This window comes from Lolium perenne, chromosome 5, assembly GCF_019359855.2.
Source record: "Lolium perenne isolate Kyuss_39 chromosome 5, Kyuss_2.0, whole genome shotgun sequence".
Classification (NCBI taxonomy): domain Eukaryota; kingdom Viridiplantae; phylum Streptophyta; class Magnoliopsida; order Poales; family Poaceae; genus Lolium; species Lolium perenne.
Window position 1 is genome coordinate 127788742 of NC_067248.2, and position 26180 is coordinate 127814921.

The following is a 26180-nucleotide window of genomic DNA, read 5'->3' on the forward strand; positions in this document are numbered from 1 at the left end:
ACGGCGAGTACTGGTGCCTCATGATCTCCTGGATCACGCGAAGAGCGACACGCTCCAACGTGTTGACCAGGTTCTCAGAGTGGCGGTGTAGCGAGTGAGCCACCAAGTAGTTGATCTCCTGCTGCAGGGACCTGGTGCGTTCTTCCGACGGGGCAGAGAGGTCTATCCCATCTAGTGCACCATTAGGTGAGAACCCCTTCCACCTGATGCCATGTGAACGGGTTCTGTGGAAAGAGCCGATGAGGTCGGCTTCGAGGATGACTTTGATCTCGTCATACTTCTTCTTGAGCTCGTCGGTCAGATCCTCGTACGTGACTGGCGTGCCGTCTGCCATCTCAGATGTAGATGGCGATGTGGTTGATGTAGAAGCTTGTCCCACCGGGCGTGCCAGAATGTGTTGCTGCCAAAACCCACCGGCGGGCAGCGACGGGCAACACCGTAGAGCCGGGAACAACCTAGGGCTGCGGCTGGCCGAGGTCCCTCCGAGCGACGGCCCGCAAAGCCTTCTGGTACACACGTCCGATGCTGATGCAAGGGCGTGCCACCTGACCTATACCTGGTCAGGAAGGTGATGGAGATGCCTCGCTTAGTTTCCTGCATGGCATACACGTAAACATTAAATACGAGCCTCGATCGGCTCTCAGGTTATCCTGTGAATCGGCTCAGGGAGCCGATCCACCCATGATTTGTACGAGGTGCACGAATATATGGTGGTCCTGCTTGATCAAGATAAAGCTAATGAGATCTACGACGATTTAGGGTTTTCACCGCATAATCGGATCATCCTACTCAGGATTGGGCCTCGCGGCCACGCACGGTGATCATAAGCCGATCCTAGACAAGGCCTAAAAACCAACACGAGGTTGATCCCCGGAACATCCTGTCTAGGACTAGCGAACGACACCCTACGTGCCGCTGGATCCTCCAGCCCTTTGTAAGGCCTAACTATTGCAGATATTAAACTAATCCTCGATGAACAAGGAGCAACCGTAACGGATCGGATCTACTAAATAATGATCAAGCGGGGTGCCGCCCCCACACCTAAGATAGGTGTGAGGGCGGCTAGACATGCAAGGGTTGCACTACGATAGCATGTTACGCGAAGAACTATGCTAACCCTAACACATCTATGATAACTACGTTGCTCGCCATCAAAAAGGCTTCAGTACGAGCAACGCATGAACAACGTGGAGCTTGTGCTGCCTAGATCGCAAGATGCGATCTAGGCAGCATGTTGCTTACCGGTAGAAACCCTCAAGACGAAGGAGTTGGCGATGCACCGAGATTGATTTGGTTGGTTGAACGTTGGTTGTTGTTTATTCCATAAACCCTAGATACATATTTATAGTCCAGGAGACTTTCTAACGTGGGAATAATCCCAACCGTGTACGAGACGAATTCTAACTTCTAATCTAAGATGCGATCTACCATAATTAAACATACATTGGCAATCTAGCCCAAACTCTTCGTGCAAGGCCGCTTCAGAGATCTTCCACGTGTAATCTTCCAAGCCCATCTCCCTTACGGCCCACCTCCTGATTTGGCCAAAATCTGGTGATAACAAGTTCTTTGAGTACTAACCCCTCTAATGAAGTTTATGAGAAGTTTGGTGTGAAGGAAGTTTTCAAGGGTCAAGAGAGGAGGATGATATATGATCAAGAAGAGTGAAAAGCCTAAGCTTGGGGATGACCCCGTGGTTCATCCCTGCATATTTCAATAAGACTCAAGCGTCTAAGCTTGGGGATGCCCAAGGCATCCCCTTCTTCATCAACTTATCAGGTTTCTTCTATTGAAACTATATTTTTATTCGGTCACATCATATGTGCTTTACTTGGAGCGTTTGTGTGCTTTTATTTTTGTTTTTGTTTGAATAAGATCGGATCCTTGCAATCCTTGTGTGGGAGAGAGACACGCTCCGCTTTTTCATATGAACACTTGTTCTTCGTTTTACTTTTAATGTTCAATGATAAAAGTTGGAAGCTACATCACTTATGGTTATTTGGTTGGAAACAGAAAATGCCTCATATTGTCTTGAATAATTTGACACTTGGCAATTGTTTTGAGCTCTCAAGTAGATCATGATTAAGTTTTTTTCATGTAGTTTAAACCTATTAGTGGAGAACTACTGTAGAGCTTGTTGAAATTGGTTTGCATGATTGGTCTCTCTTAAGGTCTAGATATTTTCTGGTAAAAGTGTTTGAGCAACAAGGAAGACAGTGTAGAGTATTATAATGCTTGCAATATGTTCTTATGAAAGTTTTGCTGTACCGGTTCATACTTGTGTTTGCTTCAAACAACCTTGCTAGCCCAAAGCCTTGTACTGAGAGGAAATGCTTCTCGTGCATCCAAAACCTTGAGCCAAAACCTATGCCATTTGTGTCCACCATATCTACCTACTACATGGTATTTCTCCGCCATTCCAAAGTAAATTGCTTGAGTGCTACCTTTAAACAATTCAAAATTTATCACCTCTGATTTGTGTCAATGTTTAATAGCTCATGAGGAAGTATGTGGTGTTTATCTTTCAATCTTGTTGGGCAACTTTCACCAATGGACTAGTGGCTTCATCCGCTTATCCAATAACTTTACAAAAAGAGCTGGCAATGGGATTCCCAGTCCCAAATTAATTAACAAAAATAGACACTCCTCCATGGTATGTGATTGTTGGACGGCACCCGAAGGATTCGGTTAGCCATGGCTTGAGAAAGCAAAGGTGGGGAGGAGTGTCATCATAATAAAACTAAAATAAAAAGGCACTCCTTCATGGTATGAGATTGTTGGCAGGCACCCGAGGATTCGGTTAGCCATGGTTTGTGAAAGAAAGGTTGGAAGGAGTGCCACACAAAAATAAAAATAAAATGGGAGCCGCTCTTTGAAGGTTTGTCTGGCAAGGGGGTTAGAGTGCCCACTACCATTCGTTGACAACAACAAACACCTCTCAAAACTTTACTTTTATTCTCTCTTTATGTTTTCAAAACCAAAGCTCTAGCACAAATATAGCAATCAATGCTTCCCTCTGCGAAGGGCCATTCTTTTACTTTATGTTGAGTCAGTTTACCTACTTCCTTCCATCTTAGAAGCAAACACTTGTGTCAACTGTGCATTGATTCTTACATACTTGCTTATTTGCACTTATTATATTACTTTATGTTGACAATTATCCATGAGATATGCATGTTGAAAGTTGAAAGCAACTCCTGAAACTTAAATCTTCCTTTGTGTTGCTTCGATGCCTTTACTTTGAATCTATTGCTTTATGAGTTAACTCTTGTGCAAGGCTTTTGATGCTTGTCTTGAAAGTACTCTTCATGAAAAGTTTTGCTATATGTTATCTACTTGTTAGCAACTATAGATTATTGCCTTGAGTCACTTCATTCATCTCATGTGCTTTGTAATAGTATGATCAAGGTTATGTAAGTAGCATGTCACTACAGAAATTACTCTTTTTATCGTTTACCTACTCGAGGGCGAGCAGGAACTAAGCTTGGGGATGCTGATACGTCTCCAACGTACCTATAATTTCTGATGTTCCATGCTTGTTTTATGACAATACTTACATGTTTTGCTTGCACTTTATAATGTTTTTATGCGTTTTCCGGAACTAACCTATTAACAAGATGCCACAGTGCCAGTTCCTGTTTTCTGTTGTTTTTGGTTCCAGAAAGGCTATTCGGGCAATATTCTCGGAATTCGACGAAACGAAGACCAAAGATCATAATTCACCGAGACGGACCAGGACACCGAAGGGGAGTCAGAGGGCCAGGCCTGGGGCCCCCACACCATAGGGCCGCGCGGGCCAGCCCCTGGTCGCGCCGGCCTATGGGGAGGGCACCCTGTTGCCCCTCCTGCACCGCCTCTTCGCCTATATAAGCCCTTTCGACCTAAAAACTCGATACCTTTTGACGAAACTCCAGAAAGACTCCAGGGGCGCCGCCGCCATCGCGAAACTCCAATTCGGGGGACAGAAGTCTCTGTTCCGGCACCCTGCCGGGACGGGGAAGTGCCCCCGGAAGCCATCTCCATCGACGCCATCGCCTCCATCATGCTCCGTGAGTAGTTCCCCCATGGACTACGGGTTCTAGCAGTAGCTAGTTGGTACTCTCTATCCCATGTACTTCAATACAATGATCTCATGAGCTGCCTTACATGATTGAGATTCATCTGATGTAATCGGTGTTGTGTTTGTTGGGATCCGATAGATTGTTACATTATGATTAGTCTATCTATAAAGTTTGTGAAGTTATTGTTGCTGCAATCTTGTTATGCTTAATGCTTGTCACTAGGGCCCGAGTGGCATGATCTTAGATTTAAGCTCTATACTTATTGCTTAGATTGTATCTACAAGTTGTATGCACATGTCTATGTCCGGAACCAAAGGCCCCAAAGTGACAGAAATTGGGACAACTGGAGGATAAGGCTTAGATATGAGGATCACATGTTTTCACGGAGTGTTAATGCTTTGCTCCGATACTCTATTAAAAGGAGTACCTTAATATCCAGTAGATTCCCTTGAGGCCCGGCTGCCACCGGCTGGTAGGACAAAAGATGTTGTGCAAGTTTCTCATTGCGAGCACGTACGACTATATATGGAAAACATGCCTACATGATTAATAAGCTGGATGTTCTAACTTAATACTTTGAATCCTATCAATTGCCCAACTGTAATTTGTTCACCCAACACTTGTCACTTGTTATTGGAGAGTTACCACTAGTGTAGATCGCTGGGAACCCCGGTCCATCTCTCATCATTATATACTCGTTCTACATGTCATTGGAAGTAGTATCAACTATTTTCCGGTGCCATTGCTCCTGTGTTATTGCTACTGCTGCTGTGTTACTGTTACTATTGCTCTCATACTACTGCTGCTTTCACATCACCCCTGTTACTAGTGCTTTTCCAGGTGCAGCTGAATTGACAACTCAGTTGTTAAGGCTTATAAGTATTCTTTACCTCCCCTTGTGTCGAATCAATAAATTTGGGTTTTACTTCCCTCGAAGACTGCCGCGATCCCCTATACTTGTGGGTTATCAAGACTGTTTTCTGGCGCCATTGCCGGGGAGGCATAGCTCTACTCATAAGTTCACCTGGGGAGTACACTCTACCTCTCTCTCTGTTTTTATTTTGTTTTACTTTGTTTTGCTTAGTTTACTTTTGCCTAGTTTATTTGTGCTTAGTTTATTTTTGTCTTGTTTTATTTTTCTTAGTTTACTTTTGTCTAGTTTCTTTTTGTCTTGTTTTACTTTTCTCATATACCCAAAAATCCATAAAAATTTGAAAAACCTAAAAATTAAAAACTGCTGTTATGGGAGAACCCATAACCTACTTGGAGCTTATAGAATATTATAATAATTATAGAGAATCAAGAGCGGGAAAAGTGATGAGTGCTGTGATAGAAAAATTGAATACAATTGCTAAAATCTTGCTTAAACGCCATGATATAAACTGTTGCTCTCAACAGGACACTAAACATCTTAAATTTCAATGTGGCTTTAGTGAGGAATTTTTAATTAAGAACTATAATCGGAATAGCTATATTCATTTTGGGTTTGAAGAGGTAGAACAATTTGTCATATTTATGGGAGCCTCTGAGATAGAATCCTTCATGGTTAAAAATTATGAAACTTGTGTTGTTTGTAAGGACCTTAAAGATTATATCTCTTCTATCCTTAATTTTTGCAATGAAAGTTACACTGATAATCCTTATATCATTGATTATAAAGAGAGACTCATTAATGCACAAGAATGCACTCACAATTTGCAGGAACCTGTGGAAGAAGAAATTGATGAACCTGAAAGCTCATTGGATGAAAAAGAGGAGGAAATTGATGAACCTGAAAGCTCATTGGATGAAAAAGAAGAGGAGAGTGATGAAAAAAAGGAGGAAGAATGGATTAGCTACCCATGCCAACCTTCTAATGAGAGTAACTCTTTATCTCTTACACTATTTGATTGTCCTCCATGCTTACCAAAGGAGGTTGAATGTTATGTTCCTGTGGATTCTCTTGCAATATTCCCTATGAGTAAAACTTGTGAGAATAATTATGCTACTGTTATCTATGATAATCCATGCTACTTTGATAAATCTTATGATAATGCTTTGTTTGTGCCTGATGTCGAAATGCATGGTACTAAAGAATTTTGCGTAGCAAATGTTTATGATAAAGCTCTTGATGATGGTCCTATGTTACTTGATAATATTATTGAAAATGGGATTGGAGAGTTCTTGACTTTATCTATGAGTCCCATATCCTTTGAGATTGATCAATCATCTTGTTATATTATTGATAAAAGTGGGTTTGAAAGTTTTAATCCTATTATTTCTGAGCTTGATAAAAATTATGTGTTTGTGAATCATGAAAAGCATGCTGTATGTGATAGTTATGTTGTTGAGTTTGTTAATGAAGCTACTGAAAATTATTATGAGAGAGGAAAATATGGTTGTAGAAATTTGCATGGTACTAAAACACCTCTCTATATGCTGAAAATTTTGAAGTTACTCTTGTTTTATCTTGCTATGCTTGTCACTTTGCTCTTCATTAATTTATTTGTGTACAAGATTCCTATGCATAGGAAGTGGGTTAGACTTAAATTTGTTTTGAATTTGCTTCTTGATGCTTTTATTTGCTTCAACTCTTATTTCTTGCGAGTGCATCATTAAAATTGCTGAGCCCATCTTAATGGCTATAAAGAAAGCACTTCTTGGGAGATAACCCATGTCTTTATTTTGCTACTGTTTTGTTGTGTCTTGGAAGTTGTTACTACTGTAGCAACCACTCCTTATCTTTATTTTATTGCATTGTTGTGCCAAGTGACGCCTCTAATCAAAGGTTGATGCTAGATTTGGATTTCTGCGCAGAAACAGATTTCTATCTGTCACGAATCTGGGCTGTTTTCTCTGTAGGTAACTCAGAAAAATATGCCAATTTACGTGTGTGTTCCTCAGATATGTACGCAACTTTCATTAGTTTTGAGTTTTCTGATTTGAGCAACGGAAGTACCTGTTTAAAATTCGTCTTTACTGGCTGTTCTGTTTTGGCAGATTCTATCTCTGTTTTTTGCATTGTCTCTTGTGGACTTTAAGCAAGGCTTTCTAGACGTGGAGAGCTGTAGCTAATGTTTTATTGAGTTCTTGCAATGTGTCACTACAGGACCAAAGTGGATTAAAGTTCTTTGAGTACTAACCCCTCTAATGAAGTTTATGAGAAGTTTGGTGTGAAGGAAGTTTTCAAGGGTCAAGAGAGGAGGATGATATATGATCAAGAAGAGTGAAAAGCCTAAGCTTGGGGATGACCCCGTGGTTCATCCCTGCATATTTCAATAAGACTCAAGCGTCTAAGCTTGGGGATGCCCAAGGCATCCCCTTCTTCATCAACTTATCAGGTTTCTTCTATTGAAACTATATTTTTATTCGGTCACATCATATGTGCTTTACTTGGAGCGTCTGTGTGCTTTTATTTTTGTTTTTGTTTGAATAAGATCGGATCCTAGCAATCCTTGTGTGGGAGAGAGACACGCTCCGCTTTTTCATATGAACACTTGTTCTTCGTTTTACTTTTAATGTTCAATGATAAAAGTTGGAAGCTACATCACTTATGGTTATTTGGTTGAAAACAGAAAATGCCTCATATTGTCTTGAATAATTTGACACTTGGCAATTGTTTTGAGCTCTCAAGTAGATCATGATTAAGTTTTTTTCATGTAGTTTAAACCTATTAGTGGAGAACTACTGTAGAGCTTGTTGAAATTGGTTTGCATGATTGGTCTCTCTTAAGGTCTAGATATTTTCTGGTAAAAGTGTTTGAGCAACAAGGAAGACAGTGTAGAGTATTATAATGCTTGCAATATGTTCTTATGAAAGTTTTGCTGTACCGGTTCATACTTGTGTTTGCTTCAAACAACCTTGCTAGCCCAAAGCCTTGTACTGAGAGGAAATGCTTCTCGTGCATCCAAAACCTTGAGCCAAAACCTATGCCATTTGTGTCCACCATATCTACCTACTACATGGTATTTCTCCACCATTCCAAAGTAAATTGCTTGAGTGCTACCTTTAAACAATTCAAAATTTATCACCTCTGATTTGTGTCAATGTTTAATAGCTCATGAGGAAGTATGTGGTGTTTATCTTTTAATCTTGTTGGGCAACTTTCACCAATGGACTAGTGGCTTCATCCGCTTATCCAATAACTTTGCAAAAAGAGCTGGCAATGGGATTCCCAGTCCCAAATTAATTAACAAAAATAGACACTCCTCCATGGTATGTGATTGTTGGACGGCACCCGAAGGATTCGGTTAGCCATGGCTTGAGAAAGCAAAGGTGGGGAGGAGTGTCATCATAATAAAACTAAAATAAAAAGGCACTCCTTCATGGTATGAGATTGTTGGCAGGCACCCGAGGATTCGGTTAGCCATGGTTTGTGAAAGAAAGGTTGGAAGGAGTGCCACACAAAAATAAAAATAAAATGGGAGCCGCTCTTTGAAGGTTTGTCTGGCAAGGGGGTTAGAGTGCCCACTACCATTCGTTGACAACAACAAACACCTCTCAAAACTTTACTTTTATTCTCTCTTTATGTTTTCAAAACCAAAGCTCTAGCACAAATATAGCAATCAATGCTTCCCTCTGCGAAGGGCTATTCTTTTACTTTATGTTGAGTCAGTTTACCTACTTCCTTCCATCTTAGAAGCAAACACTTGTGTCAACTGTGCATTGATTCTTACATACTTGCTTATTTGCACTTATTATATTACTTTATGTTGACAATTATCCATGAGATATGCATGTTGAAAGTTGAAAGCAACTCCTGAAACTTAAATCTTCCTTTGTGTTGCTTCGATGCCTTTACTTTGAATCTATTGCTTTATGAGTTAACTCTTGTGCAAGGCTTTTGATGCTTGTCTTGAAAGTACTCTTCATGAAAAGTTTTGCTATATGTTATCTACTTGTTAGCAACTATAGATTATTGCCTTGAGTCACTTCATTCATCTCATGTGCTTTGTAATAGTATGATCAAGGTTATGTAAGTAGCATGTCACTACAGAAATTACTCTTTTTATCGTTTACCTACTCGAGGGCGAGCAAGAACTAAGCTTGGGGATGCTGATACGTCTCCAACGTACCTATAATTTCTGATGTTCCATGCTTGTTTTATGACAATACTTACATGTTTTGCTTGCACTTTATAATGTTTTTATGCGTTTTCCGGAACTAACTTATTAACAAGATGCCACAGTGCCAGTTCCTGTTTTCTGTTGTTTTTGGTTCTAGAAAGGCTGTTCGGGCAATATTCTCGGAATTCGACGAAACGAAGACCAAAGATCATAATTCACCGAGACGGACCAGGACACCGAAGGGGAGTCAGAGGGGAGGCCTGGGCCCCCCACACCATAGGGCCGCGCGGGCCAGCCCCTGGCCGCGCCGGCCTATGGGGAGGGCACCCTGTTGCCCCTCCTGCGCCGCCTCTTCGCCTATCGGAGGCGAGGCTGATCTGGAGGATCAGCAATTTCCACCGCAATAATGCCTACCTCCTCTCCTCTGCCATCACCGCTTCCCTCTCCTTCCGCCTCCGCTCTTCGCCCATCCTCACCTCCTCGGCGAATGATGGGAAACCCGCCGTCCACTTTGGGATGGACATGATCCTCCACCGGGCGCGCCGGCGAGTACCAGTGTCGGCGGGAGGCGGGGGCGGTGGAGTGAGCGGCGGCGGCGCGAGCTCGCCTGAAAATCGCCAGATCGCCTACCTATCGCCTATCGCCGCTGATATTTATCGCCTATCGCCTATCGCTGCTGATATTTATCGCCTATCGCCTATCGCCTATCGCCTATCCTTTACAGGGAAATTTCAACATACGGTTTATAGTTTGAAGCAAAGGATTTTGGTTTGTAGTGTGCCCAGGCTTCAAAAAAACGCTAGGTCCGCCACTGCACACAAGAGCAATTCTAAAGTGGATCTACATGCAGATAAACCGTAAAGGTGGACCCAACTTTGACAAGTGTTTCTGCAATTTTATCTTTTTGATACTATTCATAATTGGGTTTATCCTCTACTAGTTGCGCTTCGCATTCTGGACAGGGCGTTAACGCTGAGATGGAAATGGAGTGCTCTGCTCTCTTTCATGCTTGCACTCAAATCACTTCAGGGAGAGGCAACATTGCAAAGTTCTGGATCTCTAACTCTAAGTGGCTGGATCACAGATTTAGAATGTTTATTAGGGTGGGGGCGCTTGCCATTATATAGTCGCTATGGCTGTGTAGAAATGATAAAGTTTTTAATGATAAGAATTAATTATTTTCTCTTGCAGATTATCTACAGATGTACCGCTACTCTCCGTTCGTGATCTGCACTACAGAAGGTGGAGAACCGCGACCTGTTTACGGAGGTCTGTACACGGTTGGAGGATACGGCGATGGATACTTTTTCCCTACATGGGTAGCAGCATAATCTACGGATTGGGCCTCCGCCTTCACCTTAGACGTTTTACATTTGCTCATGCCTGATATGTAATTCGCCGTTTTATCACTCCAGAATATTGAGACTCTTTGAACGACTGTGTGCATCTTAGCTATGCAGAGATCGGATGTAATTGCTTTTTATGAGTAATAAAACGCCCATTATCTAAAAAAAAGTAGCCGGATGGAATTGCTGATGTGGCTCCAAACATGTTTTTTTTACAACACTCAAAACATGTTAAAGCTCTCTAAACTCAAGAAGCTCCATGTCAAACGAACAAATGGGTGGCGTGTTTGCATCGAGTTAACCCAAAAGATTTAGCTTAGAGAGTTCACTCAGCTGTGGATAAAGCTCCATGGCATTACTCTTTCCAATGAGGATGATCAAATCTCCTGGAGGCTGACTGCCCCATCTTTTTACAACTCGGCATCTGCCTATAAGGAGCAGTTCTTTGGCTCCTTCCCAACCATCAACTATAAAGAGCTTTGGAAATCGAAAGTACAACCCCAGATGCAAATTTTTCATGTGGCTAAGGCTAATACAGCGTATTCTCTCGGATGATTTGCTGCAACTTCGGAGCATTGAACATGGGGATCGATGCACTCTGTGCAGTTAGGAAGGAACAAGAAACGGCCACATATGATATATTATTCTTGATTGCCCCTTTGCTCAAGGCATTTGGCATTTGCTGTCCACTCCGCGGGACTTGTAATTCAATACCATTAGTTTCCCTCTTTGGCGGATTGGTGGCTTGTTATGTCTGCAACTCTGGCTATGGACGAGATTATGGTTGCAATGCGATAGCGGAAAAAACCTTTCGCCCCGACCCCCTGTGTCGCCCTCCTCTGGCGACCAGGGGGAAACCCTAGCCGCCGCCGCCGCCCCAGGCTCCCCACCTTCCTCCCTTCCCTCGCCGCCGCCGGAGGGGGCCGGCAAAGCCCCCCCCCCCCCCCCCCCCCCCCCCCAAGGAAGGTGGTGGCGGGGCGTTTCTTCCCGTCCCGCGTCCATGGCGAGAGGGAGCTCGCTCGGGCTCGGGCGCGGCTCAAGGACGGCGGGTGCTGCGGCGTGCGGCCGGCGCGGCGGCGTGCTGGGGCGCGGCAGCGTGCGGCGGGCATGGAGGTGCTTCGGGCCCCCGGCGGCGCGGTGGTGGCTGCCGTCGCCGGCGGCGCGGTGGTGGCCTGCCGTCGCCGGCGGCGCGGTGGCCTGGATGGGCGCGGGGAGCGGCGCACGGGAGGTCTCCGGGCTTCCGCGTCTCAGGCTGCGGGCGGGCGCGGCCACTGCTGGCCGCTGGCCGCGAGAGGGGCTCCGGCGGTCGAGGGCGGCCGGGCCAGATCTGGGCCGGGCGGGCCGGCTAGGGGCGCGGTTGGCCGTGGCGGCGCGGGGCCCCCTGGCCGTGGAGGTGATGCGGCATGCTGCTACAGCTGGGTGGTGGAGTGCCGGGGCGGTGCCCCCGGGCAGCGGCGGTGGCCGCGCGAGGTGCTCCTGGGGGCTGCGAGGGGCTCTGATGTGTTGCCGGGGCGGCGACCCCGGGCAGCGGCGGCGTGTTGGTGGGTGTGTGCAGCGGCTGTCTTCGGCGTTCGTCCTCGAGCCTCGTGTCGGTGTTGGTCGGCGTCCCCTCTATGTGGCGTTCCGGCGGCACCCACGGTGATCTTCGGCGGTACTCCGTTGGTTTCGGGCTGTTCTGCCCTCTGCGCGTCGGCGGCTACAGGCGGTTGGAGGTGGTGGTTTGTGCCGGTCCTTGTTGGCGGGCGCGAGGTCTTGGAACTCTTCGCTGGGCGAAAGCTCTGTCTTGGCGGCCGGCCAGGACCGACGACGGTGACGCCTGTGGGCGCCGCATACTTCTTGAAGGCGTTGTCGTAGCGGGTGTTTCTTGTTCTCCGCTCGGGCTCTCCGGGGGAAACCCTAGATCCCTCGCGGGATCGGGCGTGGGCGGCGCTTTTGCGTCGCTTTGCCTCATGAGGCCACGCTTTGGATGTCCACCGGACAATGGGACTTGTGGAGTGTTCTGGTGGTTTCGGCGGAGGCGGGTTCTTCTTCGGCCAGGCGGGGTGCGGCCTCGGGGCTGGCGTGGTAGTTGGAGCGGTGGCTCCGGTCTTTAGCCTCCGCCTGTTGTGTTGAGGTGTGGTGTCGACCTGGCTGGTCGTCGACCCGTGTGGAGCGCAGCCTCGAGGCTGGCGTGTGGTGTCGTGTTGTAACGGTTTTTCGGCCAGTTTTCCTCATAAACGGGCCAACTCTTCTCTCCTATATCAATGAAAGGCAAAGCTTTTGCCTCGTTTCAAAAAAAAAAGAGATTATGGTTGCAATATATGGGACCTGGCATCTTTCGAAGGAGAGATGTAGGTGGGTGTTCAGCAAGTTTACAACAGTGAGTTGCATCTCTTGGATCTGATAAAGGATGCCATGCTTTTGCTTGGTTCTTACTTGCAAGAGCGAGCCCGTGAGATCAAGCCAAGTTTGGAGCCTGATTTTGGTGTGTAGTCTGCTTTAGTTGATCTGTCCTCTTTTTTTTTTTTGGTTCTGTTTCTCTTGTTTGTCTAATTCAGCTAGACCCTCCATAGCTTATAACCAGATCTTTCTCTATCTTCTTACATGACAGAACACTCGCGATTTTACCTCAAAAGAATAATTGGGTACATCATTTCTTCTTCTTTATATAAGTAAATAAATCATGAAACTGAAAATTTGAGGGGTTATAGAATCTCTTACCTAGACACTTAGTTTCTAGTAACTCACAATTTTGTACGGCTGCTACTACGCCATGGTATCACGACATCACCCAAAGTGTTCGTAGCACTAGAATTTTCTCATAAAGAAAACACCAAACACGAACCTTATCATTTACGGTTGTTGCATTCCTCCGAGTTGACTTTGGTACAACAAGCTAAAGCACCTTGGTAAACCAACACACCACATATGTATGATGTCGCGACACAAATGCAAACCTAGAAATTTCTAGATTTCGGTCAAAGTGGTGTGGATGAAAGAGACTGGCCACAAAAGCAACTATTGCTACTATCTTGCCGATGGCATCTACGCAAGGTGGCAAACATTTGTGAATGCGATTTTGCAAACCCACATGTAAGAAAACAGTTAAATTTCACAACGCACAAGCGGCAGCTAGAAAAGATGTGGAGATAGCATTTAGGATTTTGCAAGCGCAACTTGCTATTGTGAGAGGACCGACTAGCTTTTGGCACCAAGAGTGTCTTTGGTACATAGTAAACACTTGATTTACATAATAAACACATTCTTCATTATGCATAACATGATCGTAGCAAATATATAGCTTAATTACTCCTACTTTGACTTGATGGGGTTTCTGTGCAAGTAAAGAGAAGAACGAGAGTGTCGTGTTTCATTGCCTCCTATCATTTGATTCGGAACAATGAAGCCCATGATAAACTTCAACTTGATCTCATCGACGAGTGTTGAAATGGAGAGGACAACAAAATTAGTGTGTACATGTTTGTCTGCTTGTTGTATTGTTGAAACACAATTTGTTGTATTTATTCATGAAAGAGTTTCTTGTATTTGCTTGGCTTGTAACTAGACAATTTATTGTTGACATATTTCCATTTATTTGATCATGTTGATTCTGTATTCTTGTGTATATGTTGTTTGAGTCGGTTTTCGGTGAAGGATGGGTCAGCGCTGCGCACTAAATCTCAGGACCGGTCCTGAGATTTCGGGGGCCCGGGGCAAATCAGAATTTAGGGCCCCTAATACTATTATTAAAATAGTAATTAATATTTGTAGCATAAACAAATGTTACTCCAAACACATTTATAACCTATAAATTATAGCTATTAGTTTAAATAATCAATATATATTATTGTGACTTGATAAACTTATATTTCTTTTAACTGTTGACGATATGGATGTTTGAAACCACCATGAGAGAACTTGTCACCCAATGACGACGAAATATGTGATGACGCATGTGAAATGACCAAGTAGCCTTTTTTCCTTATTCTTAAAAGTGGGAAAATAAAATTATCAATCCTATCGTTCTTCAATTCGGGCCTTATAAAATGAAAAATATTTATATATGTATATAAGGACTTTTATACAAAAATGCATATAAAAGCAACATCTATATCACATAATTTATGCACAGTGTATTAAAATTTTCTCCAATATCATGTCGACTTCGTCTAAAACCATAGTGGTCATGGCGGAGTGTTGGTGATTGGTAGTCTCCAGTTCTTGTCAAATAAACAGATGAACTGTGTCATGCACTGCCTCGTAGACTGAGAATTAAATCCGTACATAGCCATATGTCCTTTTGCATTCCTTTTTTTGTCAGATGAAAAAGGAAAATTCATACGACGGTTTTTAGTAGGAAAATTTGCATTTCCATTTTTCTTCTGAGCTGATCGTCATTGCATTTCTTGGATTCGATTTTTTCTGTTGAGATAAACATTTCTGGGATTGATATCTTGCAACCACGGTCCAGCACGTGGGGCCCAATTGCACCTGAAGTCTTGGTAGCAAACTAAGGGGAAAAAAGGACCAACCAACGGAAGAAGGCCCAAACAAAGAAAAGGATAAATGAAAAAGGCCCAAGCTCAGAATAACCTTCGTACCGAACCCTTCTCGTCTTCGTCGTCCTCCCAACTGTACGAGAAAAGATCCACTCAAAAAGAAACTGTACGAGAAAAGAAAGTAACGATCTGCTCTAATGGCGCACGCTTGAGTTCCTCCAACGTCGCCGCTAGTTGGAACTTGGGGCCCCTTGGTCCCAGGGGCCCGGGGCGGCCGCCCCGCCTGCCCCCCCTCAGGGCCGGCCCTGTAAATCTGATCGCAGCGTGCGCGACTGTTGGAGTTGCTTCAGCAGGGTTACAAGTTTTTTTTTTTTTTTTTTTTTTTTGAGAATTCGATCGTCCTTTATTAAGCATCAACAGATACAACCAAAGGAATGTTAAAACCATCTGGTGGCCTTAGTAGCCACACTTGACGACCGCTAGCTAAACCTACAGAACCCCGAGCGAGGCGATGAGGCTCGCCATTTGAGTTTCTGTCTTCATGTTTGAACACCACCTTCGCGAAGAGGGATGACGTCTCTTTGATCTCCCGAGTGATCATGCCATATATACCCATATACGGCTGTTGGATATTATTAATGACCTCAAGGCAGTCTGAGGCGATCACAAGGCGGGAGAGATTCAGATCTTGGGCTAGAGCAAGCGCCTCGCGACACGCTAGAGCCTCAAGGGTCGCCGGATGATCCTGGTCCGGTATAGTCGTTGCCGAGGCACCTAGGAACTCACCATGCTCACTACGGCACACAGCCGCCACAGCCCCTCCTGGGCCGGATTTTGATGTCGCCGCATCAACATTCAGCTTGACAAACCCCTGCGGAGGTGGACGCCAGGAACCCGATATCACATGTCTTGCACCGCGAGGCACCTTCGGGGTAGGGGCCGCCATTGCAAGATCATCAATAAAGTTGCGGACAAATAAGAACGTGGACAGGGGACTCTGCTGCTCGCCCTCATGTATCCACCGTCTGCGCGCATACCAGATAGCCCACAAAGTAACGACCATTTCCACAAAAGCAGTGTGATTAAGCGAGCCAATCATCGCAAAGATCCATTGCTTCGCCGATGGCTCCACAGTCGCACTTATGTGTTCCGTGATCTCCTCGCTGACTAGAGCCCATACACACCTGGATGGGTTGCAGTCAATGACGGAGTGCCTCCAGGAGTCCTCCTGGCCACATATCGAGCAGCTGTTTGTTTCTGCCATATTTCGACGATGACGGACATCTCCTGTCGGGAGGGATTGATGTGCCAGACGCCACAAGAAAACACGGAGCTTGGCCGGAACCTGCACTGACCACATCTTCTTCCATAGCTTTTCCTCCCCTACTACATTCGATCCCCCTGGACGGTGCTCAATCCAGTCTTCCCTCCTCCTTTTAGTATGAACCAGGAGACGATAAACTGACCGCACAGAAAGGACTCCTGAACACTCATAATGCCACGCCCAGCTATCCTCGTGCCTTCTCGTGCTCAGCGGTATCTTGCATATTTGTTCAACATCAAACGGGAGGAACCACTCCTCCAAAGCTGGTCTGTTCCAGGACCTAGTGTCACCACTGATAAAAGCACTCACAAGGGATGGAGGGTTGTTTTTCTTGCATCCAAGCGGACGTAGCATAAAATCACGAGGTATCCAACCCTGGTTCCATGCATGAGTAGTACTTCCTGATCCAATCCTACGGATCAGTCCTTGAATCAAAACATCTCTCCCTTCAATTAGAGCTCGCCATATTTGAGAGGGATGAGAGCCAAGTGAAGCCTCAAGGATATTTGTAGAAGGAAAATACACAGCCTTGAGGATCCTTGCACTAAGTGTCTCTGGATTGTGTTCAAAAAAAAAAGTGTCTCTGGATTCATAAGTATGCGCCAAGCTTGCTTACCAAGTAGAGCCAGATTGAATAGTTCTACATCTCGGAAACAGCAGGGTTACAGTTACTTTACTAATCCAGCGGTGGCATTTATGCATGGGCGGGCACATTATTTTCTTTTCTTTTTGATTGACCGACACATTCCATTCTTTGGGCCATCTACATATATCGAAAAGTAACAAGTACGGAGTATATATAACGGCCCATCTTGAGTTTAGCGTCGCTGGTCCTGCAACCTTGTCCTGGGCCGGTCCGCTCGTCCTGGCGTCAAACCCGGGTCACGCTTGTTGCGTTTCCACCTTCTCCGCGGACGGACGGGACCCACCACCACCGTGTTCGGCAGCGGCCACTCCGCCATTCCTTCCTGGTGGTGGGCTTCGGCCTACGCGTCCCGTCCCGTCGGCGTCCGTGCCGATCCCACTCACTCTCGCTGCCATCTCCCCCCAAATCCCCCACCACCACCCCTCCCCGCCCGGCATTACTCCACCACCGCCCCACCGACGCATCGCCAGCTAGCCGCTAGCGCATGGCATGGCCGCCCTCCCGAGCACCGCCGCCTGCGCCTCCGCCCCGGCCGCGGGGATCCTCAACTACGCCGCCATCCACGCCTGCCTGCTCCGCGGGGACCGCCGCCTCTCCCTCCCCATCCTCACCCTCCTCCTCCTCGCCCACTTCCGCTTCCTCGCCGCCGCCGCGGGCGCCCACTTCTCCCCCGCCGTATCCCGCCTCGCGGCCCGCCTCCGCCTCTCCCCGTCCATGGCCGCCGTCACGCTCCTCGCGCTCGGCAACGGCGCCCCGGACGCCTTCGCGTCGGCCGCCGCGCTCCGCGGCGCGGGCGGGCTGCCCCGCGCCGGGCTCGCCGCCATCCTCTCCGCGGGCGCCTTCGTGTCCGCCTTCGTCGTCGGCGCCGTCGCCCTCATCGCCGCGCCCTTCGCCGTCCCGCCCGCCTCCTTCGCGCGCGACGTCTTCTTCTACCTCGTCGCCGCCTCCGCGCTCTTCTGCGTCTACCTCAGCGCCGAGATTTTCCTCTGGCAGGCCGTCGGGCTCGTCCTCTTCTACGTATTCTTCGTCGGCCTCGTCTTCTACATGGACTTGGGCGCCGCCGGGAAGCTCGTCAGCTCCGCCGAGCTCGAGATGGGCCGCGCCGCCATGGATTTGCCTGTCTCCGTGGAGCATGGGAAGCAACGCGCTGCCACTATTTGGACGGTGCTAACCAAGGTATTTTCACCAAACTATGCTCAGTTTATTATTCTTATTTTTTGTCTTACAATATATGTCCTGAAATCTGTGTTGACTGGGACAGCATTGCAGCAATTCTAGGTCATTTGTCTCTCTTTGGTTCTAGTGTCTCTTCAACTAGAAAATGCTCATTTCAACTAGTTAAGTTGTTTGTTTATTTGCAACTCTCGTCAGTGGGTTGACCTTGTCCTTTTCATGGAGTACCTTATACGTTTGCTCTAAACTTAAGACATGAATCAAACGCGAGAAACAGAGTATGAATGTACATTGTTGCTTACTGGCCAGAAAAGGTATTTTATGTATGTAGAATTTTGCTTTTCTATTTTAATTTTTGAAATATATTTGGACAGCAAGTCAAGCGCATGTAGTCCCTTACATTAGAGGTTGCTGTGTGACGATTATCTTCAGATACTCACTTTCTTCAATCCTCCTGTCTTGAAATATGTGTTGACTGGGACAGCATTGCAGCAATTCTAGGCCATTTGTCTCTTGGTTGTAGTGTCTTCAAAACTAGAAAATGCTCATTTGAACTAGTTAAGTTGTTTGTTTATTTGCAACTCTCGTCAGTGGGTTGACAGTTGTCCTTTTCATGGATTACCTAGACACCTGAATCAAACTCTCGTCAGTATGTTTGCTCTGAACTTACCTGAATCAAATGCGAGAAACAAAGTATGAAATGCTTAGGACAAATTTGAGTGCTATGCCTTGTACTTTTGCAGAATAATACTAATCGTTAGTTCTCAGAAGACTGAATGGTAGGTACTCAGAAAGGCATTTAATCTGCTAACTTTTGCATTCTATTTTATATGTGGACAGCAAGTCAGGCGCATGTAGTACCTTACACTAGACTATTAGAGGTTCCTGAACTACGATGATCATCAGATACTCACCTTCTTCAATCTTCCCTTAGGTGCTTAGTGATTTGCTGATAAGGTCAAAACATTGTGTACATAAAGAACATACTTGTAATATGGTACGAATCCAAGCACCTTAACTTCCCCAATATTGGCTACAGCTACAATTAATGAAATATGCAACCAATCCCTCCAGGCTGTTTGATTCAGTTGTAACTATGCCAATTCAAACTACTGCATAGTGCCATTGCTATGTTCAGCGATGACATAAATGCAATGGTAACCCAGTGTACAGATTATTTCTCCATGTTGATGCTCTGAAACCATGACTGGTGAGGATTTTCTCATTCTGCAAAGTCATGCTGTTGTTGATATCACTGTCATGGGAGACAGTAAATGACTTTCTAAGTACTCCCTCCGTTCTTTTTTAATTGACTCAAATTTAGTACAAAGTTGTACTAAATCTGAGTCAATTAAAAGAGACCGGAGGGAGTACCTACCTCTGTTAAGTTGTTGGTTTGTTTATTTGCAACTCTCGTTAGTTGGTTGACTTTATCCTTCTGATGGATTACCTCAAACGTGTGCTCTGAACTTAGAGAGCTGATCAAACACGAGAAACAAACTATGAAACTCTTAGGACAAATTTCAGTGTTTTTTCTTATACTTTCGCGAAGTATCAAATTGTTAGCTCTTAGAACAATGCATATTGCTACCTCTGTTCTGAAATATAAGGTGTTTTGGTAGGCTAACATGCTTAGGTAGTTAGAATCACATTTCGTGTTCTAACTGGCCGGAAAAGGTATTTTGTATTTTAGGATGTTGCATTCTATTTCAGCTTTTGAAATACATATAGACAGCAAGTCAAGAAAGTCAAGCGTATGTAGTTCCTTACATCAGAGGTTTCTGAGTGACGGTGATCATCACATACTCACTTTCTTCGATCGTCCTTAGGTGCTTAGTGATTTGGTAATAAGGTCAAAACATTGTGTTCGTACATAAAGAACATACTTGTAGAACAGTACGAATCCAAGCATCTAAATTTTCCGAATATTGGCTACAACTACAATTGACAAAATATCTAATCAACCCCTCCAGGCTGTTTGATTCTGTCTAATTCATAGTTATAGTTGGAGAGATTTCCCTTTTTGGCCCTAGAAAAGTTTTTCTTCCCTATTTGACATTTGGTCTACTTTTGTTGCCTCACATGTCACTCTAGTTCATTTTGAGCACTAATGGTGTTAATTGGGTACATGAAAATACGCTTTTGCCCCTGATGCGGCTTGTGACTAAAATTTCTGCATCCATATTCTTCCATGAATAATTCTGTGGTCCAGTATTTTTTGGTTCGTGCATGTATTTTAAATGCTTCTGATTTGCCCTCTAATTTTCTGCCCCAAAAAAATTCTTTCTTATGTGCATGGATAGTTCGCTAGCAGGCTAGTCATTATTTTTCACTCACTTGTGAAAAATCCTTTGAAAACATTGTATTGGTGCATAATGGTCTAGATGACACGCACGCTGGCCTGGAACACCAGGTACTGCCGGCACGGGCTCACGGCAAACTTGTCGTCGCGGAGCCACCGCTCCGGCCGGAACCCTGCGCAGTCGGGGCCCCACACGGACTTCATCTGGCAAAGGCGTAGGCGAGGTTGGTGAGACACGTGCTTCGTCACGGCCGTGCAGTCCCATGGCGAACATGGAGTCTTCGAGTGCGAACGCGGAAGAAGGCGGCCAGCGCTAAGGCTGTTAGAAACGCAATCATGTCCGACACCGGCGGTAAGGCCTCACATGTGCTGTTCCGTTGTATATGAGAAGAATATGCGTGTGTGTCCGAGGAGGATACATAATGTATCACCGAGTCGGTTTTTAGCTAGATAGTTATATATACATGTAGTCATTCAATACGGAAAACACCAAGTACAAGACGGACATGTTGCAATCCATCAGTTCCGCGTGTTTGTATTGTGTGCAGCTACTAGCAGTAGCAGATCCATCAAGCTGGTAGCTTTGCTATTGTACGTATCTCGGCAGATAGTTTGGTTCATGTGCATCTCTCCGGGTATTTTGGTCCAACCGAAAAGAGACTCGCAGAGCTATGCAACGGAACTTACGATAGTGTGATATAGGCCAAAAAGGTTAGACCAAGTGTCATATAGGGAATAAAAACATTTTCAGGGCTAAATAAGGAATCATATTTGTAAGTAGTGTCAAATAAGGAATTCTCTCTTTGTGATGAGTAAATTAGCAATTTTGTTCCAATTGTTGCGTGGATATATTAGGTATTTGGTTTTGTATTTGTTGAGCATAAGTTGGTAGTGTCTCAACATCTTTGTTGATTAGATGTAACAATCAGAAACAAATGGAAACATTACTACTCCCTCCGTCAAAAACAGCTTGCCAAAACGTCTTATATTGTGGGATGGAGGGAGTAGAGTTAGACCATATCATTCTAGGTGAATTACATTAATCCTCCTTTCTCCATTGCAGTGATCCACAGTTCCATACATGTAACCGATTTTTTTCTATCATCATTTGCGGGGGATTTTCTAGGCATGGATACGATCTTAATCTAGAACTTGAGAAAAGACTCTTACTTACCAAACAGTTTGCTAGTTAACACAGCTTTAGCAATTCTAGATTATCTTTGCTCAACTGGGCAACGGATCTGGTTGCATTGGATGTACATAGACCATAATGATCAATAATATTTGTTGAAAGGATTAGATGGTTCACTCGATTTCTCGAAACTAGATGATAGCATAAACATCAGAAAGTAGAAGATGAATCTCGAGGGAAAACACCCAGTGGTAACTACTAAGGTCTGCTACTACACAAAACTGTTCCGGTTGTGCTTGGCCAGCCACTAGCAGATGAAGTCATTTCTTTTCCTGGCGGTTAATTTGAGTTAGAACACCATATAACTGCAGGAGGGAAAAACCTTCCATCTGAATGATTTGACTTAGCAATATTAAAGCCGTCGCATACAGGCATTGCTCACCTTACAATAATGTAGAACAGGCGGATGGTGCCATTTTTCCATGAACTGTTGGCTAAAGACTGCATCTGTTGCAGCTTTTTTATAATCCAACTGTTAATGGATACTCAAGTGTTGTGTACTGTGAGTTTTGGACTTTTGGTACACAATCACTACTTCCAAGATTCATTGTTGCTCCCATTTCTTCATCTTAACATTCCACGTCATGCGCAACATTCACACATTATGTTTGACATCTCATTTCATAACCTTGCACAGTTCCATTATCTAGTATATTTTAACAATTCTGGAAATTCCTTCCATTTGAACTATGACAATTCAAACTACTGCAAAGTGCAATTGATACGTTCGACGATGACATAAATGCAATAATAATCCTGTGTACAGATTATTTCTCTGTGTTGTTTTTTTAAAACCATGACTAGTGACTAGTGACTAGTGACACCGTTGTTGATACCATTGCCATGTCCACCACAAGGTTCTTAAATTTTGCTGTGTCATGTGAGGCAGTAAATATGTTAATTTTTTTTTGGTATAGGTTCCCTGCGAATCGTAAAATTATAGCAGATTGAAGATCTTCGCTGGACATAATTTTGTATCACTCGTTCTAAATGAGATAAGTCCATTAACTGAGCTAAGTCATGCCTTGTTGTATCAATCCACGATAAGTGTAACTAATTATCAAATTGATGGCAATTGTTCCCATTGTAAAACAATGCTTAAGTTGGCCACCGTCAGGCATCAGCTATGCCTTTTTTAAAGAATGCATTTGTTGATTTATCTAAGATATTTTTACATTTGATCAGCAGACCTTATTCGTCCATCAGATTTCATGATTGTACAATTTTATATTGTAAGGAATCCATGTCTTCTTGTTGCAACTTTGAAGTACTCATTGCAACCGCACTCAGTTCCTCGTTTACTAAAAGAAACTTTAATCCTCATAACATTTGATCTTCATGGTACTGATGGCTATCAACCTCTGGCAGGTAACAAGAGTTTGGGATTGGCCTGTGACATTTCTTCTGAAGCTCACGATACCATCAACACTTCCTTCTGAGTGGAACAGATTTTATGTCTGTGCAAACATCTGTTTGTGTCCTCTCATACTGTTATATTCCTTCAGTTCATTCATTCCATTGGATAGCCGAATAGTGTTTCTTTTCCCTCAAATCCGCTTTCCCCTCTGGTCTGTTGTGCTTCTGGTTAGCTTTTGTTTGGCTCTATCCCACTTCCGTCTTGAGAAAGAAACACCAGAAAGAGAAAACATTGCGAGTACCCTCATATCGTTTGTAATGAGTGTCTTCTGGATCTCAACCATGGCTGGAGAGCTCCTGAACTGCCTGGCAGCAATTGGAGTCATTATGGATCTCCCTCCGGCTATTCTTGGCATGACAGTTTTGGCATGGGGCAATTCTATCGGTGATCTTGTTGCTGACGTGGCATTGGCCAAGAATGGCCAACCTACGTTCGCCATCGCTGGCTGCTTTGCTGGCCCAATGTTCAACATGCTTGTTGGATTAGGAACGGCCCTAGTGATGCAAACAGCAAGAGTGTATCCAAAAGCCTTTGTACTTGAGTTCCATGTTGGAATTGTTGTTGCATTTGTATTTCTTCTTCTGAGCTTGATGGGAACCCTTTTTGTGGTCACCTGGGCCAGATTTAGGGTACCAAGATTCTGGGGCTACTGCCTTATGGGGCTGTATGTATTGTTTACCATAGTGAGTATCGCAATTGCGAGCTCCTCCGGATGATAATCTTCTATTTAAATAGCAGCTCATAGGTTGTGTATACTGTAATTGTTTGACAGTTCTGGTTGGTACAAAGCAAGGGTATCATTTGAAATGACAAGGCCCATAGTGACATGTTAAACTGTCATGATATATGTGATTGAAGTCTGTTCATCAAGGGCTAGGCCATGTAATATTGACACTAATATTGGCAGGTGAAGCATGAAACTTTTGACGCTCTGTACTAAACAAGGAAACATGCATCACTGATCTAGTTGTCCTGGGGCTATTCACATGACTATACAGTTTTGTTGTGATTTGTGTCATGTGATAGGTATTGAAAGCCCTCGTTCCATATAATCTGGATTGTGAAGAATCCATTATTGTGACATCAAACTATCTACTCCAGTTGGCGGAATTGTCATGACAAGGCAACATAAGACACTTCTGAGTTTTCTTCACACAGGGAGTCCAAGACACGGATGAAACAGTTTCAACATCTCCTGTTTCTTTTATGAAATCATTGGAACCTTCCACGCTTCACTGTTGACCAATATTGAACCTAAATGGCACCGCAGCACTAGTCCTTGTCTCAAACGTGTGGACTTGCAGTTTTTGCTGAGCTAGAGAACATTTTGCCCTTTGCTGTTTTTTCTCTACTACTCGTTCTAGTAGGACCGATTGCCATTGCATGATTGCATCAAAGCAAAAAAACAAATCCGAGAATTGCAGAAGAGTTTAGTTGAAATATGTCGGCGTTCCTCATTTTTCATGAACAAGGTAAACTTTTGGGTGAGCTGGTTGTTGCATGGAAGTCGACATGGTGTCAGCAACGAGTTACCGATTTCAGGACAAAGCTGCTCGGACTGAGAACCGACTGGTGCAAGCAGGCTCCAGTTTAATACAAGGAATGGGCATAAAAGTACTACAGCAAATCCTCTGTCCGACAATTTCGAAGAGAGCTTGGGCTCGCCTGGTCTGTTTAGTAACCATCAACGCTACCTAGGAAGAAGCAGCATAGACTACCGTCTCCATGTGGAGTGTTGTCTAGTTTAGGAGCCTTGGATGGAAACTATGGGCACCAATGATACCATTCATGCATATAAGTCCTACCAAGACGCTTACAGCAAATACTTAGTCTAATTAGTACAAAATCAAGACATCACATTCATAGGCTTTATTCGCTACAACTTGCATTTTCTTATGCACAGAAATGATGCAAACCATTGGTCAGGTGTGAGCTGGCGCTAACAGCGACAAGGTTCTTTGTTTGCTCTCCTCCTGTAATACCTTGTGTAATTGTGTTTCCTTTGGCCCCTACAATCGCCTTCAAGTTAGAGCTGATTGCAGCACACAGTTAATAGAGTAATAACTTTAGGTACGCATCTTGTCAACTTGCTGATGCAATTGTGCGCATGTCCTTTTTATGAGACAAACAGATAAACTCAGGGGGAAGATTCAGTGCTGGTCGTCATCATGGGAAAGAGGGCTAAACACTTCAGCTAAAACTACTTTGTGGTTTCGCTCTTCTCCACTGCACTATCGTAGACGCCAATTATTCATGGACAAGGGAACTTAGATTTCCGAAGAAAAAATTAGCTTGTGTAAAAATTTCGTCGAAATTTGGATGATACCATTTCCATATGACTAATAGATTATGTTTTACCTCATTACTCTCTAGTGCTGATGAAACAAAGGGGCTGTGACAGCATTGGAGATGCAAAGTCCAACCTAATCATTTTTTTACTCAGCAGCCGTCTCTAACTGAAAAGGACACCAGAGCATTATGATGATCTTTCTTGGGGAGAAGATAGAATAGTTTAATCAATAACAGAGTTTATAGGATCGTCCATACAAAGAGCAAGAATGAAATTTGGCAATTGCATCTGCCAATAGACACATTCCCTCCCCAAATATTCTAGCAGATTGGGCTTGGACGAGCAACTCTGTTATTCTCTCACTTGACCTTCTGAACCCCATCTAAGGCATAGTTTAAAAACGGATCGGTCCAGTGGTTCGACCGGAAAAACCCTGAACCGGCAGTCTCACAGTTTTTTTAAGAGGCAACGGTCCAAAGTACAATAAACTGGGGAAAAAGATACCGTAAGAGGAATCAAACTCGCAACCTTCAGCTAGGAAGAAATAGCACCACATAATACATACTACCACTTGGACTCACCATGTTTTGTGATTATGTATTGAAATATACTATGTATATATTATGTTCATTTTGTTCCAAAATTTCCTTACGCCTCACCGGTTCACTTACAGGTTCGGTTTTTAAAATTATGATCTAAGGTAAAGGCTGCTTGTTGGCTTTGGCGTCATTGGTCAACATGCTCCCATCTTGATCCATCAGCTAAGTATGTTATGCCTACGACACATAAATTTTGGATACATACTTAATTCTAATGGCACGATCAGATTTTTATATTTGATTAGGTAAAGTGCAATAGTAGAAATGATCAGGTTTTCAATGTATGGAGAAAAGAGACCCAATAGGT

General features: G+C 44.3%; 1 protein-coding gene across 1 annotated transcript; it reads left to right on the forward strand.

Moving 5' to 3' along the window:
- The first annotated feature begins 17189 nt into the window (after nucleotides 1–17189).
- LOC127299879 (cation/calcium exchanger 5) lies at nucleotides 17190–23818 on the forward strand. Its single transcript, XM_051329913.2, has 2 exons — nucleotides 17190–18076; nucleotides 22936–23818. Exons 1-2 carry the CDS (start codon nucleotides 17390–17392, stop codon nucleotides 23698–23700), a joined length of 1452 nt encoding a protein of 483 aa, XP_051185873.1. The 5' UTR covers nucleotides 17190–17389; the 3' UTR covers nucleotides 23701–23818.
- The last annotated feature ends 2362 nt before the right edge of the window (nucleotides 23819–26180 follow it).